Source organism: Aulonocara sp. 'chitande type north' Nkhata Bay, linkage group LG7 (assembly GCF_057382095.1).
Source record: "Aulonocara sp. 'chitande type north' Nkhata Bay isolate Kocher_YH1m ecotype deep benthic linkage group LG7, A_spYH_male_GT1.1, whole genome shotgun sequence".
Taxonomy (NCBI): Eukaryota; Metazoa; Chordata; class Actinopteri; order Cichliformes; family Cichlidae; genus Aulonocara; species Aulonocara sp. 'chitande type north' Nkhata Bay.
This window is the reverse complement of record NC_141350.1, coordinates 49,597,574-49,615,140: the sequence shown is the minus strand read 5'-3', so window position 1 is coordinate 49,615,140 and position 17,567 is coordinate 49,597,574. Positions and strand designations below refer to the sequence as shown.

Below are 17,567 nucleotides of genomic sequence, written 5' to 3'. Positions count from 1 at the left end.
ATTTAAAGAAAAGCTATCTGGAGCGTGTACAAACTAATATTAATCTTTTTTAGGGCTGTCAAAATTGAGAGCAGTCAAAACAACTGCTGTATAATGCCCTCCGCTATCTTTGTTTAATTGGGCACATGACTGCATCACATGACTAAAATGCGTCATCGTTTTAGAAAGTCTGCGTTTTCGAGTGTCCACACTGCGATGGGACAGCTCTGTTTTGAAATGTATGCGTTTTCGAGAGCGTTTCCAAAAGGCTGCGTTTTTCCTTGGGGAAAGCGCCGTCTCAGTGTGGACGGGAGGGTAAAACAGAGAGAAAATCAATGTAGACTGATAAGAAAAAAACAACAACAAAAAAACAGAATAAACCCACACAATAGCTGGAGATAAAATATTCAAAATGTAATGTTTTGGATTCCACACCGAAAAAAAAAAATAAAGTTGTGTCTGCAAAGCCTCGTTTGTATAAAATTTCCTTGAGCTATAATCAAGATTACGCCAAAGAAGAAGCGCATAGAAATAAACAGAAAAGCCTACCAATCAGGAATGGGCATCATCGCTCTGTCTAGGTACATCACACTTTATGTCATACCCAGATTTGTTTTATCTGCACAGTTTGGTTTGCAATAATTGTTAAAATGACAGTCTGTAGGCTGTGAACAGTTCCCAATTTAATGGTTGCAACACAATTTATACCCTTTTTTTTCCAATTACAATGAAAAACATTAGTGAAAGTAACAAGTCTCTAAGAGTGCAATGTGTGTGTGCGTGTGAGATTCTCTGCTCTCTGAATTATAGTTGACAGACAGATGTGCGCTGTCATGTGGAGGAGGATGAGTCGCACATTTCAGCTGGTAGTTTGAGTTCCTTTCAAAATGTGCAGCTTCTTGTGTTTCACAGTCCACTAAGAGTCACAGAAGCAGCTCTCTGTCATTTATGTGAAACTGCAGCACAAAATGACAACAACAACAAAAAACTCAATCATTTACTTTTTTTGGCAGGCGTATGACTCCTGTATCCTTCATTTGGGGTAAAAAACCAGAATAGTGCACATGCTCTGGTTTTACAGTTGCCAGATGCAGTCTTGGCTCTGGCTATTTTTTTTTTTAGCATTGTTTGCTAGCACAAGAAGACAGGTCACATAGCAGTCTTCTGTCTCTGCTCTGAATAAATCCATCCACGGCACACTTAAGAAAGATGTCACTGCAAAGTGGATCTGCATTGTTAGCACAGGAATATATTTCACAAATTTCAGATACCTCCTTAATCCTTGTCAAAGAGACATGTAGCTCAGTTTTTCTCTTTAATAAACCAAATAATAGCAGGCAAGCACTTTTTTCATTCTATGGATGATTAAGCAGCTTGGGCTCCAGCTCCAACAGCCCAAACTCCTGTGAGTGTGGGACACCTTGGGGAACTTAGTGACATTTTTCTACAAAGCCACATGAAATCAAGAGCAATTCCTACTACCCTTACAGCTACCTTTGAGGAGGAAAAAAAGATTATCCTTGTGCTTTGAGAGCCAGCAAAAATTTCTACTCTTCAAATCAATTTGCCAGTCAGTCAGAGTTTCTTTTCCAGCACCCTGTCAGATGCTTTCAGGGAAAGGGAGCTGTAATCGGTTTGAACAAACCCTTCAGACTTCATAATGCTATACTACCACCATTCACCCATACAGGGGAAGTGATCCTAAACATGGCTGACACCGAAGAGTCTTTTAAATCACAGCAAGCCAACGTTATCCAAACATTTTTTTCACTGATAGTAATGCGTTTTCTAGCTATTTCAGCAAACTGCAGAGGAAGTTTACAGACGGTGTTGAAAATCTTTTGAACTAAAAACGTGATTTGAGCTAATGCGATGGTGCCACATACATACATAATATAGTAGTAGCCAAAAACATAGGATAAATTAGATCCCCTCCTCTAAACACACTTTCTCACTGGCAGCAAGACTTTACCTACTATTGCCAGCCTTCAGTTAGCCATTTCCACAGCTAGAAGAAGGATAGTGAAGACAGATTTTAGTTGGACGCCCACTTCTGGTTAAAGATGAATGATTTGGACAAATGTGCATTTATTCTACTGGCCACTGCCATAACAACTTTGTTCTCTTCTAACGCAAAATTTAAGATAATGCTTGACTTTGTCATGGTGCTAGTGAACCTTGAGCTAAATGCTAACGTCAGTATGCTAACAAACGCATGTCAAAAAATATCAATGCTGTTATTTTGTTAATAATTCATACACTTAATTCTTTTATTATCAATATTTTAAATGTATATTTGATTTAATTTATCTATATTTTAATGATATATTATCAAATTTTAATAAGAATTTGAATATTGCAGTGATGAAGTGACAAAACCAGAGCAATGACCTGTGTTTAGGAATGCCGTTCAGTTAATGACTTCCAGTTAGCACTATATGGTTGTCCAGCCTGCAGTCTTATTGCTTTGGCACACTCAGTGCTCTCATAACATTGGTTTCTGCCAAAGCAGACAGCTGTTTCAGGTTAAAGCACTCAAACAGCTGGTGAACACAGGGTAGCATTTAGCTGCTAAATAAATCGTAAAAACAAAACAAAACAAAAAAAAGGCCAGATAATATCAGATTTATATTTATATTTTGGGCAGACAGATCCCAAAATTAATGGTAATGTGGCTGTATTACTATTACTTCTTGATATTTAAATAGGCAAGCATAAACTATAATTTATGAGGTGATTAGGCCTACTGACCAATGTCAACATTGTCACAACTTATTTCTGCTGCCCTCAAGTGGTCAAAAAGAGGCAGGGCACAATCTGGACAGGTTAGTCGTCTATAACAACTGAGCCTTAAATTACACATTTTGGCTAAGTGATAAAGTGACTGTGAAGAAAAATGTAAAAGTGTTGCATACAGAAATGCTTACTCATAACTGTATAGAAAGCTGTTTCCTTGAAAATGAAAAGTTAAAAACACCATCAAACTTACTTAAATTGTTCAGAGCAGAAAATACAACAAGCACCAATTTCAGTAGCTTTTTATAGTTTACTTTGTATAGCATTTCATAGCAATCATTTCAGCTTGTGTTGGATATTTTAGATTAGGCCAAAACGACGGACTGATCTAACAGATAACTACTGGGATAACTGTATAAAAAGAAAAAACAAAGCATCCCAGTGTTAATACGATGTATTTGGTCTGTTATTTCAATAACCCTCATATCAGATGCTTCATCTTTTCAGACTTTGTGCCTCAGCGCTCAGTTCTAAACACCGTCTGAAAAACAAACATCCTCCCCCGAAGTCCTTCCTGGGGAAAAATGTCACTAATGAGGCACTGTGGGGTTTTGGAAAACACCATTCTTGATGTTGGATGTTACATTAGAGGGAACTACTCCGTAATTGAATTGTGGATCTAGAACATTAAGGAGCATTTAGTTTACAGATGCCATGAATAGGTCAATACAAAAAGGTTATGGGAAGAAACTGCCATCGTGACTATTGCCACGTTTGTTTTTTACACACACACACACACACACACACACACACACACACACACACACACACACACACACACACACACACACACACACACACAAAACAAACCAATCTAGTGGCTATTACTTTTTTAATAATATTAAATCATCATCAGACACACCCACTTAAAGCTGAGCATTGATCCACGATGTGTGTCTGAAGGTGGCCTTCTGTCTCGGTGTGATCGCGAGCATAAATTCAAGATGTAAAGAGAGCAACAACAACGAGATATGTGACCCACAGAAGCTCCAAGGCCATATGCTGGTGTGGAACAGACACCAGGTTATTGAATTCATGTGCACACTGGGAAGATACAGTAGATACATGCACACCAACACGCTGATAGACAAGCACAAGAGCAAGAGGAATGAGTTCAGTTTGTGACCTTTTTCAAAATGTCATCGAAACAAATTCTTAAGAGGAAAAAAAGTGCACTGAAAAACATCCCACAGGCTCTGACAAGACAAGCTAATGGGAGATGTACAGTGAGGGATAGTTGACAGCTTCATATGCAAAAATCAAACCCTTAGTTCTACAGGCAACATCATTTTGCCACAAAAATATCAATAAAATCCATTACACTTATAATGCACGTACCGATAAAGTTGCTCACATTGCTCCTAGATTTCTGGAGCATTAGATGCTGTGTGGGCACTACGCGTCCGAATGACGATTAAATCATCATATCAGAACATGGAGTCTGAAACACAGAAAGCATGCTCATCTCTGTCTGTTTAATTTGACCTAATGTATGTGCGGATTGACTCATATTCAGTGAAGTGGGTGTAGGAGGTGGTGTCAGGTGGGGAAATTATTTGATTTTCACAAGCTTTTTCCATTTATGTAGCAGGGAGCTCCCTCACTGTGTATGCTGTTTGGTAGCTGGGTTTGCTGCACATTAATGGAGATGCAGACAAGCACCTCTGTTTTACCTTTTACAGCCTAAAAAGAGATAATGTGTGTAAATAAGCTATGACCAGGAGTCCCACATAGTTGCATTTTACTTAAATGAACAAAAGTTTTCTCAATCTGAACCTTCAGGTAACGGTTAGGAAAATCAAATAGTTTTTGATGTGTGTAAGTTATGATATTTATTGATTTGCCCCCTTTCAAAAGCTAAAAAAATAGAAATAAATTGCATGTTGGAGCAGAGGTTTAAGGCTTGGCATGGGATTAAATAACAAAAATAAAAATACATACAAGCTTAAAATATTACCAACAAGGTATAAAATTGTGTTTTTTTTTACCTTTTGCATTGCAAATTAATGCAAAGGAATAAGGAGGAAATGTGCGCTCGGAACATTTGCTTCTCTTTGGATAGCGGCTTGAAATAGAAGTGCGGATGGAAGTCGTGAGCATATTATGGGGTTAAAATAGCACCTGGTATTTAGAGACTTCATAAACACGAGGCCACGGTAGCACTACAGATGGATGCATACGCACATGATATCATGAGGAACTGATTGGGTCTGTCAGCCCTGTGAAATAATCACAACTACAGTAAAAAGACAGTGGGCTAAAGTTTAAAGCTGCATCGACTACCTTCAGTCTGTGCCAGTATAGAAGAAGCTATCTGTGACTAATAGGACATGAGAGCCTTTATGAAAACCACCTCCGTGTGTCCTGACACTGAAATGTCAGCACAGCAGATTCATAAGTGTTCTTAATGACTCTACAGGGGCTTCTTCAACCTTAAACACTGCTGCCTGTGGGCTTATATTATCACTCTGTCATATTTCTTAGCCACGTTTTTTTATTTGAAAACTTCCATCCATCACTCACTCATCAGCTTTGAGTGCTTTTAATTTAGCCCACACTTTCTCATGAAAGACGGCACAGTGGTCCATGGTCTTGAAATTGCATGTCTGTCTTCAGCCTCCAATAGTTATCAGTACTATTAGCCCGACATTCAGTCATTACTAGTTCAAGTTATTTAATAAGAAGGCCGACGCAAAGTATTAGGGATTCCTTTAGTATTATGCAGCATGGCCAGTTTGCACGTCATTCACTCAAACAAAAACAATGATACGAATAGTCTCAGTTTCAAGTTTCGAGCTCTCTGGGACTCTTAGCTTCCTAACGCATGTGAATACAATTACATCAGCATGATTATCGGAGCAAGCGTCCACCTCAGTGACAGATGATACCCACGGGTCTTCAAGGTGCCCTCCCCAGAGCTGTTGATCAGACACAGATGGGAAGCAATCACAAGAGCAGGATTCAATTATAATCCCCACTAGCTCTAAAATGAAAATTAATTATTTACATGAAATATATTAAATAATTATCACTGAGGATAATTTAACACAAGCATCTGGACTTTTTTTTAGAAGCTCTTCTCTACCAAGTTACTTTTAGTTGCAGAGTGTTGGCAAATACTATACGAAAAAAGTACATTAAAATATGCTTCCCACTAAAAGAAGATATGTAAAACTAAGGCAAAGGTTAAATAAAAGTCATATTTGCACTAAACTTGCACATTATTTCAAACAATATTTGAAAAGGACAAGAGGTCATCTTAACTCGCAGCACAAAGGCTAAAAACGTCTGGAGCTGATTTTTTTTTTTTTTTATATTTGCAAATTTTCTGTGTTATAATGAAACCAAAAAGTCTAATTTTTATAGTTTCACAGATTTTAAAAGTTCATTTGACATTTTACTGGCATTGCAATGTCTAAGAAAACCACACGAGGGCGCTATACCCTTTCTTTAAAAACAAAAAGGCCCCAAAGCTGTAGATTTACTCAAACCCAGAAAAACATTAAAACACATTCACTGTGAGAAAATGCTGAGAGATTAATTGCTTATTAACTTATGCAACAGTTTGTCAGCTTTTCAGTTGACTCAGTCAGTAGCATTTAAGCTCGAGGCTGTCCACAACAACGTGAGGAGTTTCTCTCATGAATGAAGGAGTGGCAGTCTCTGTAAACGAGCAGGGCACTGTTCCCTTAATTAAAAAGCAGCGGTTTGCTCGGTGACAGAGCCGAAGACTGAGCCTGGGGGCAAACGCAGACAAAGTGACACACTCTGAACTCTTGCTGGAGCTTTGTGCGTTTTGGAAGCTGCATGCGTTTTCTCCATGAAAACCACAGCAGGCAGTCTTTCCTGCTCAGATAATTAATCACAGTTGGGTGACAGGGAAGTGACATTTAGCAGCAGCTTAGATGTGTAGAATGAACGAGCAGCGGATGCCTTTTTTGTTAAGATAGTCGTAATTTGCTGCTCTGCTTGCTCACTGCATTGTTCTGAGCTCTGTCATGCCATGCAGAAATATTATGATGATGATATCTGACATTCTTGAGAGGATTTAAGAGCACTGCGGGAAATAGAACTGCAGAGCGATCCTTGTCACCGGGACGTTCTGATATGCGTTTCCGATGTATGGCCTACATATCTAGACAACACTTTCTGTCTATGAGAGCTATAGCACCTCCAAGATGCTCCAGTTGGGAGGAGGATCCACAGGCACACATCTGTCACAACATTATTCATACAGTTTAAAAGTGTCCAGCACATTCACTTTGTTGTTACTCTTCTTCTCCCTAGCTTGGGCCCGTGAGAGTTTGCACATGTTGTGACGTGTCAGCGCCGTGGCTGGTGTTTAAAGTTTGGAAAACAAAAGGTCCGCTGTGTCTGTACCTGCGTTTCCCTGTCAAACAGCTGAAAATGAAGACAGTCTAAATATTGGTTTCAATTTGGTGCACTCACCTCGTAAGCCCCCTCCCCTTCTCCTTTCTTTCTCACCTCTTCAAGTTTAGCACACACACACACATCAGCCAGATGTGGAGGGAAAGCTAAGAGCTGAAAAACATCACAGAGTGCTCAGCACAGGTGAATAAAAGTCTGAGATTTTTTTTTCCTGAACTGTTTTGCAACTTTTTTCCCAGTTCCTCCGAGACAGAGTAACTAAGTAAAACTTTCCAGAAAAGCTAAAAATACAGAGAGCCTCCCCTCCCTGTATTGATGCGGGATGCTTCTGTTCAAGCCCCTTGTTGTCACACTGCTCAAATTTAAACCTCATCACCACGCTTACAGACAACAAGCATCTCTGTAGAGCTCTGACTTTCACCTCATTTTGAATACACCCCTCTCATCACTTCCTGTCTGTCTGCCAAATTCTGTCTGTATGCTGTGTTCAAACTGCAGGGCCGCATTTAGACCAGTGGAATAAATGTGTTGTTTTTCCCCTTTCATTTGCTCTTTCTGCTTCTCTGAGACTTCTTTATTGGCTTCCTCATAACAAGCCATGTTCTTGTTTTCCATCAGTACGAGGCTTCAGTGGATGACGCCGGATGGGAAAAACTGTTTTGTAGTAGAATGCCGAAAACCCTCTGCCAGGCGGTTGCATCCAAATTGAAAGACCCTTATTGTGAGCAAGTAAAGTCACAATTTAATCCGCATGTTCTGGTCTGGTCTGGTCTACCAAAGGTTCCTAGTGTGGGTCTCAGGCCTGTGCGATGGAGGCTTAAGCCTAATTATACAGATTACATTAAGAACAGAATTCACAATAAGAGTCTGACATTTTGAGAAATATGCTTGTTTGTTGAGGAGATTTAGGTAAAAAGATTTATGCGACTCTTATTTATCTATATGGTGGCTACTTTAGCTTATCCTGGAAAAAGGGTTGTTCATTGTTTTGTAAAAGGTTGAATTCCTACATACATTGCTATAAATATCTCAATTTCACAGCTGTCCAGAAAACCTAGCAGGCTTTTTAGCTACTGATGGAAATGTTAGCTACAACAGGAGATACTGCTGTATGAGTAACAGAGGTGAGTGAGAGGTGAGCACATTTAAAAAACAGAAGTTGAAAGTCATAGTCAGAGATTTCAGCAACACTGTCCCTGTATGTATCAGATCAATAGCAAAATTTGCAGTATTGCACACCACTAGGTGACATTACTTAGTCTTTTCACTTCCCACTTTTGTATTTGTGCTGGCAGCACACTTTAGAGATACAGCACAATGAAGTTAGTACTTAAATTAACAACCCTTGAATTTACAGTTGAACACAATTTAAGTTTATCTTGCCTCTCACACTTTAATCTATCACAACAATGACGATCAGCACGTTCTTTTGTACAGTACTGTACAATCACTGCCAGATACATAATGAAAATACACTTGAGCTCACTGCTACCTTTTCACTGATGTAGTTGGCTGTAAAACCTTTAATACGTACTGTAAACACTGGAACCTTTTCCCTGCAGTCTTTAAGTCATTCCAGCAGTACTGAAACAATCAACATCGTATCAAGACTGAAACTCGGCGAGCCCTGAAAGATATCGAAACGCATTTCTCATCACTTAGCACCACAAATGAAACAAACAGCTTTATAAAAGCCTCACTTCCCAACAGAAGTAAACGATATGTAGCTTATGATGATTTAGTATTACATGGCAGCTGTACAAGTAGAGAGAATACACACTGGAATTAAAAAAAATCCTTTTCCTTCTTCCAGAAGTTGTAAAGATTGTATTAAGGTGTACTCCCATTGGAAAAAATAACCGTAGAGGTAAAGACTGGAAGAAATGTACCACATATTTTCTAAAAAGAAAATTATATGTTTAAACGCATAACCAGTAACTGTTCTTCTTCTTAACGGTGCCTAAAATGAAAACAATAAAATACGGCAGCTTTGGCCCGCGTGGACTTAAAAGTTGTCGAAGCAATCGAATTGGTTTCTGATTTTTAGCAGTTCTCGGCTAGAAGTGACAATAAGCTAATTTGTCTAATGCTGAAAACCGGTGTCGAACCAGCAATAGTGAAGTGTGATACACAAAACTTTCATTTCACATTTTTTCACAGCTGAAATGCACCCCGGATTTAGAAAGACAGGTTTATGTTTTTAACTGAAGCCGATGCTAAAGCTGTTTTTAAGAGACTTGAACTTGTGTGTCCAGAAGAAAAGAAAGATAATCATTTTTTTGATAATTGTAGCATTATCAAAAAAAAAGAAAAAAAGAAAATGAATCTTGCACCAGCCCTTTATGCACACTTTCAGTTCTTCATCTGTTTGACACCATGCTGCTGAAGTCACCCACACTTAAGACGACCTCTGCTTGTTTGCCTCTCGCCTGGCTTTTACAATCAAAACCCTTCCCATGCAGGGAGTGTAAGCCCCATATTCTCATGCCTGATGATCAGATAGGAAATTTGTGCTGAGGTAAGATGTAAGACTTCCCTTACATGTCTCACTGAGTCACTGTGCCCTCCTCCAAGCCCAGTTTCAGTTAGCCTTTTGCAGAAGTTTGAAAAGTCTCACGCTAGCTGCTGTGTGAATTACCGGCTTAAGTCCACTCTCAGTGTGCCTCAACAAGTCTCCCAGCTTATATCTGCGTGCTCGCTGAATGCAAATAGCATCAAATTACATTGTGAGCAAACTTTTAGATGCTCACTGTGGCTTTATATTGAGAAATCCTTTTTGTTTCACTCCTGTTGCATCATACTATTCAAGAAACAGCAAATACAACGTGAAACGCAGAATCAAATGAAATTGTTGCACGGTTGCAAAACAGTAGTATTATTCAAAAGTTCACTTCTCCAACTGAAATGTGAATACTGAATGAAAGAGTAGCAAATGAGCTGATCTCTGCAGGGAGCGCTTAATCCTCGTCTGACGTTGAAAGTGTTAGACAGCCAGCAATGAAACGACAAGAACACCATCGAGATTTTTTCAAACACCCTGTAACACACACATATTGACCCCTATTACCCCAATACTTGTACCACTATCTGCTTGGTTTGCGTGTGTGTTCAGTGAGAAAAAAAGTCTTGGCAATTATACTTTGGTTTCCTCTGAGGGACACTCAACTGGATACACACCAGGGAAAAGACTAACACAAATAAAGTATGAGTGCTTATAGCATACATCCGGTGTTTTCTACTGGGTTTTTAAGATCAACTGGGGCTGTTGATGCACTCTGCGTATCTTTTAACAGCTGCGTCTGTTTTCCCCCTGTGAACGTGCCTTTTAAATATCTATTCCATAAGCTCACATTCCAGCCTGGGAAAATATCCCACATTTCCTTCATGCTGTGCTTAACCACGTTTTCACATGTTGTACGAGTTTGAATTGTAACGATATGTGTAAATGACTGTCATCTAGATAAGAAAAAAAAATAGTTATATAGGAAAACATACAAAACGTCACATTTATTCCTGTTATTGTTCTACTGGGCATCCTCGGCACATACAGCATTAACAGTCTAATAATCCATGGTTGTTGCCTTTTTTTTAAAATGCTCTCTTTTGTTGCATTCAAGCCAAAATAAAGAAAAAAAATAAAATGGAAATCTGTATATTAAAAAAGCTTAACAGTAAAAACGGATCATGAAGTAAAGCCCATAATGTTATGTAAAAACAGACAGACGAGGTACAGACCTCACTGTGATCCCTTAACAAATCCCCAGTAGAAGGCAAGCAAACAGTTAACCTCATGGTTTTGTTCCTTCTGCTGCCAAGTAAAGATTGCTTTCACCATTCTGTCCTCAGTAAAAACAGCAGTGATTAAATTGCTGTAATCTCATCCTACCTGGAATGACCTCGAAAAGAAATTTTCCCCCTTCGTCGCCGCTGCTTGGATGCTCTGTAACTTTGTTTCCACGTAAAAAAATGGCTCCCTGTGGAAAATAAAGAACAGAAGCAATTTTTAGACCACACAAAACAACATTTACTGCTTTTGGTTTATAAATGTTAGTTATTTTTTAGCAGGTAATGTTTTTTGACACAGTCCAGATGAATGCTCAAAGCTTTTTTTGTGAAATCTGTTGATCAGTATTAGTGCTTAATGATGATATCAGTTCACTTCCCTGCCCAGACTACACAAATTAGTCAGCTGTTCTAGTCATAGACTGTATATAAAGGATGGATGTAGTCACTATGACACACAGGCTGGCCATTAGAGGATCTGTATGTGTCTTTCTTCCTTTGAGAATGAGTTGAATTATCCCACTAAAAAACCCCAAAACAACAACAACAACAACAACAAAGGGTTATTTGCCCTCCTAAACATGAAACAATCATTTTGAGTAAAATGCCGCTGAAAAATTTCAAGTTTATTCACTCAAATAATTAATCATAAAATATGCTTGGTGTAAACTAAATGTATACCAATCAATTAAATTTCATTTGACCAGATTACAAATGTAATGTTTTATAGTATATAAGTACCTGTGTGGTACTTTAATATACCCATTCACTTATTGAAAAGGTGAAAATCCAACACATTTACAGTAATTATTCCAGAGTTACAGATTTTAGTTTGCAGATGAAAATTGCATATAATATCATCTAAACTTCAGTGTAAACAATCTGACAATATTCAATTTCATGTCTACAGCACATTTCAGATAGGTTTTAATGTTCTCTTCAGCTCTGCTGGGCATTTAAGGGCTCCTTGACTTTTTTCTGAACTAGCAGAAATGACTAATAATACATTTATTATTCAATTAAAATACCAGCAAAAAACAGATTTCCACTGTAAACTATAAAGGGCTTTGGTTATTAGACTCTTGTAGTTTTACCATTTATATATCATTTCTTCTCATTTTTAGTGTCATAGGTTATGTTGTGAGACGGCCCAAATGGACGGAGGCAGGAAGCAAGCTCCCATAAGAAAAGGTTACTCGGAGACATGAAAGCAGACACAAAGTGCTTACCATAAACACCATGGCAGAGCACAGCTGAAGACTGAGCTGTTTAATCATAGACTGATTACAGATGGGAAACAGGAGAGAGGAACACAGGTGAGCACACTTAAAAAAAACAAAACAAGGACTATCACAAGGTAGAACTAACGCAAACCATAATGGAAAACCAGACTTCAAAGTCTAACAGGAAGTAACAAAAGGAGACTAATCCTAACCCAATCATCTGCATCTGACAACACAGAACTTTGGAGTGGTAGAGCAGGTCATCTGCTAATTGGAAGGTTGATGGTTTGACACTTAGACCCCCGGAGAGCAGTCATTTTGGTTTTCTACCTTAGACCCCCGCGGAGTCATCATTTTGCGTTTCTACCTTTAAAAGCCGGAGAGCAGTCAGTCAAATGCTGGAGTCATTCATATGTATATTAGGTCGTTACCTAGGAATTCTGGAGGGAGGGGAGTGGGGGTGAGTGATTGAGGGGGTTTGGGAGTGGAGTGTTTCAGTTTGCCATCTTAGGGAGAAATCAACACGTCCTTTGTATGTCCTTTGTTGCTGACATTTATTGATGAAAACAGTACAAAAAACCAACCATTTGTACACATATTTACAAATAATGATAAAAAGTGAGTGAGTACATTTCAACATTTTCAGCAATCACTCACAATCCTGGCACTGCCACGGTATCTGTCGTCTGCATTTACCACATGTGAACCTGTAGCAGTGAACACATCGCACAGTGGCCTGATTTTTCTTGCATTTGTGTTTGACCTGACACATGGCTCTTTTTCCAGGGCTAGGTGTGGAGGGTTCTGCCCGAAGCAACTGATCTTTTCTTGCCTTCTTCGCAGCTACATGAGAGTGAGCCAACTCTGTTGCAAGCGCCACCAGGAAGTCCACCCGTCTTTCCTTCGTCCCGGTGCATGCTTGATACAGCACATGTGCATTCAGTGCTGCCATGTCAATCATGTTATAAAACACGGCGACTGGCCAGCGCCGTGTTCCTTTGCGGACAGTGTACTCCCGAACCATCTGGTCCATCACATCCACGCCACACTTTGTTTTGTTGTAAAGGGTGACAGTGTTTGGCTTCCTTTTGGTGGTGTTATCAGTCTGAACCACGCTGTGCATGCTGCTAAGAATATAGACTGTCTTCTTCCGTTTGGCCGCATACGCCGTCAGCGTGGCAGCAGAGGTTGAAAACACCTAAGAAATAAGATAAATTGTTATTTTCATAGCCCTTTTACACACAATGAAACACATAAACATAGAACCACAAAAGACCTGCAACATACCTGAGTGGTGAATACATTGCGATCTGTCTGTCTAGTGGATTGAGGAATTTCCCTGCGAATCCTGTTGACTGTGCCGAGGATGGTGGTTTTCCGTCTAAGAAGTTTTTGTGCCAGTGAAAGCGATGTGAAAAAATTGTCCGTGGTAACATTTCTGCCCTTGTCTAGGAATGGTTCCATCAGCCTCATTACTACATTTTCAGAAAGTCTCTCCCGAGTGGGACGATTGGGGTCCTTGCCAAGATATGGGAAGACATTGCAAATGTACTTGGATTTTAGGTCGCAAGCCACCCAAAACTTGATCCCAAACTTGTCAGGTTTACTTGCAATATACTGCAGGAAACAGCACCGAGTCTTTGATGGGAAAAGCTGTTCATCAATGGTGATATGTAGACCAGGGTTGTAGCACGTGATGCAGTTGGTGACAAATGATCCCCACACACTGGAAATTGCAGCAAACTTGTCAGTCTTTGCTCGATCACAGCGGGTGGACTTGTCATCAAAGCGTAGGTGTTGCATGATGTCTTGGAAGCGGTTTCGTGCCATAGTTCCAATTATCTGTGGGTTCCAATTATCCATCCAGCAGTCATTTACAGATGGAACCCTGTAAACCCCCCGCAAGATGACAATTGCAATAAATGCCATTAGTTCAGGGAGGTCCATGAACCAATGAACATGCTCCGTTTGCTGTGCATGTTGAATAGTCCATTCTTGAATGCTACGAAGCATGTCAAGAGTGATGAAACACAGGAAGCTCTGAAGGCGACTCGAGATACTTCTCCTGGCCTTAGCCGTTGGCTCTCCATCTGCAGCGTACGCTTCTATTGGGGTGAAAGGGAGACAGGTCCCCACATGTTCTTCACGCCACACTGTGCCATCTTTCGCTGTCTCAGTCCCCAAACAAGCTCTCTTTTTCGGTGGAGAAGCAGTCTCCTCATCTGCAGTGTGAACAAATTCAAATTGTGAGCAAAATGGGAAGGTCAAACAAAATCACAAATGCATGCATAGATACTAATTATAATTCCAGTATCTCCTCCTCTGTATCAGAATAATGTCTGAAATATCTTACTTACTAACTACATCCACTTACTTGTTTGAAATGAAAAAGGAAATAACATGAAATGAAACTAACCGGAAGACTGATCAGACAGCTCTGAGTCCGAATCCGGCTGAACTGCTAGGTCTTCTCCATCCGAGTCACAAGGGTCGACTTCCGTCAGGATCATTTCCAAGGCCTGCTGAGTGGTGAGTCTTCTCTGCATTTTCTTTCCTTGGAGAGGAGGTCCGTACACCAGAGGATTCTTCAGGGCGATGAATTTTCTTTCCTTGGAGAGGAGGTCCGGTTGCTCGATTTGCTCCATTGTGGCATCAATCAGACCACTGGTATAATGTTGAAATGTACTCACTCACTTTTTATTATTATTTGTAAATATGTGTACAAATGGTTGGTTTTTTTGTACTGTTTTTATCAATAAATCTCAGCAACAAAGGAAATACACCCATGTGTGTTGATTTCTCCCTAAGATGGCAAACTGAAACACTCCAAGTTGGTGACTTTTGGAGATTTATTTCCCTGGATGATTGAGAATGCATCAAGATGAAACACAAAAGGAAGTTCACAGCTTTTAGCAGCTCCCCCACCCCCTCAATCACACACCCCACTCCCCTCCCTCCAGAATTCCTACTTAACAGCCTAATATACATATGAATGACTAGCCAATTTAGCTTCCACTTCCACCATTTGACTGCTCTCCGGGTTTTATAGGTAGAAAGGTAGAAGCCTGGGGATGCTAGTGTTGATCCCTGACACTCTGCATGCCAAATATCCTTGGGGAAGATACTAACCCTAAGTTGCTCTGTGTGTGAATCTTAAGCATAGAAAAAAAAGTACTTGTGTGAATGTTGTATGTTGTATAAAGCACTATGAGTGTTTCAGTGGAGTAGAAAAACACTTTATAAGAACTGTTCCATTTACCATAATTAGGAAACACAACGGAACAAGGCATAAACTCCGAACAAGCCAGAGGGAGGAACTGAGAAGGAAACACTGAAGCAACTTAGCACAGATAGCTTTAACAAAGTGGAAGTTGAAGCTAAATTGGGACAGAAGTATTAAAACTAAGACTAGAAGGGAAAAAGTATATCAATATAAAACAGGGAAGAAACATGACTTGAACTGCAAAGAGGAAACTGAATGTGAAAATACTAACATGGGTAAACTAACTTAAATTACACCACCTGGCTAATATGTGTTGGTCCCCCTTTTGCTGCCAAAACAGCCCTGACCCATCGAGGAATCAACTCCAGTATCTGGCACCACGATGTTTCAGACAGATCCTTTGTCCTGCAAGTTTTAACTTTTTGGCAGGGCACGCTATCCTGCTGAAAGAGGCCACAGCCATCAAAGAATACAGTCTCCAATGAAATGGTGCCCATGGTGTGAAACCATGATTAGGTAGGTGGTACGTGTCAAAGTGACATCCACATGGATGACAGGATCCCAGCATAACAGTCCCCAAAGCATCACACTGCCTCCATCGGCTTTCTTCCCATAGCACATCCTGGTGCTAGGTGTTCCCCGGCTAAAAGAGGCACCTGACCGTCCACATGATGTGAAACAAACGTGAGTCATCAGACCAGGCCATCTTCTTCCATTGCTCTTTGGTGCCCATTGTTAGTGCATATGGCAGTAAACAGAAGTCAGCATGAGCACCCTGACAGGTCTTTGGCTTTGTGTATTCTGACGCCTTTCCATCAGAACCAGCACGACCTGTTTCAGCAATTTGAGCTACAGTAACTCATCTTCTGGATCAGACCACACATGCTAGCCTCTGCTCCCGCTGTGGATCATTGAGCCTTGACCACCTATGACTGTATCGCTGGTTCGCGACTGTTCCTTCCTTGGACAACTTTTGATCCACTACAGATTGGGAACACCCTGCGAAAGCTCAGATTTGGTGATGCTCTGACCCAGTTCTCTAGCTATCATGATTTGGCCCTTGTCAGACACTCAAATCCTTATCCTTGCCCTTTTCCCTGCTTCTAACACATCAATTCTAAGGACAAAATGTTCACTCGGTCCTTAATATATACCATCTGCTAACATGTCCTATGACAAAGAGATAATCAGTGTTCTTCAATTCATCTGTCAGTTGTCAGAATGGTATGCCTGATCAGTGTAACAAGACACATAATGCATCTCTCAGGTCCTGTGTCAGGTCTTTGCTGATTTTGCTTTCTTATTTCTTAAGGACATGACTTTCAGATACTGTTCATCTGCTGCAGATAGTTTTTAAAGCCTAACACTTCGTTTTTCCTCTACTTGTTCAATTTCCTAAAATTTATAATGACACCATGCTGATATATTACAGGTTTTCAGATAATAGTGTTTTAAAAATCACTTTCTCGGTGCAGATAAACTGTTTCATGCCTGTCAAATTGTGTTATATTTGGCATTTTTTTGTAGATTCACCTAAAGAAATTGAAACAAAGTATGTGTTTTTGCAACAGAAGGCAGAATTTACTTTGCTTCTTTGTCACGTTGACTGTTATGTGTAGACACAACACTGGTGAATCTCTTGAATTAGGTGGCAGTTTTATGCTTGTATGATTCATAGGTCAGTGTTAAATATTTCAACAAGAGAACATTTGGTGAACTATTGCTCAAGACCGCTTAAAAAAAAGAAAGAAAAGAAAAAAAAGTCTGATTTCCTGGCAGCGAAATGTAAAGAAACAAGGCGTGGCTCAAGACCTTTGCAGAGTACTATATCAGAACTCAACAAATAACAAACACCAGCAGTAAGAGACTTGAGAAGAGGCAAATAAATAAATATATAACTCAATCAGAAAACCTAAGAACAATGAAAACCAACAGAACACACTAAGTAGTAAAGAAATCCAAAAACTCAAAACTCTGGATCCAAGCCCCAGGACCATGACACTGGCTTCACAAATGATACTGCACCATAAATTCATGCAGTTTAGTAAACTTACCAACTAGCAGCCAGGTGCTTAAATAAGGTATTTCTTACAGAATGACAGATTAGTGCCAGTAATTATTATGTGGTTGAATATTCTTTTCAGATTACCTCGTCCTTTCCAACTGATTCAGTG

General features: G+C 39.8%; 1 protein-coding gene across 1 annotated transcript in view; it reads right to left on the bottom strand.

Moving 5' to 3' along the window:
* The window catches only part of arhgap24 (Rho GTPase activating protein 24), an 88,057-nt gene that overhangs the window by 39,732 nt on the left and 30,758 nt on the right, over nt 1-17,567 (bottom strand). The window contains exon 3 of the mRNA XM_086301007.1: nt 11,051-11,138. Coding sequence (XP_086157133.1) covers nt 11,051-11,138 — 88 coding nt within the window. The remainder of the gene's footprint in view (nt 1-11,050; nt 11,139-17,567) is intronic.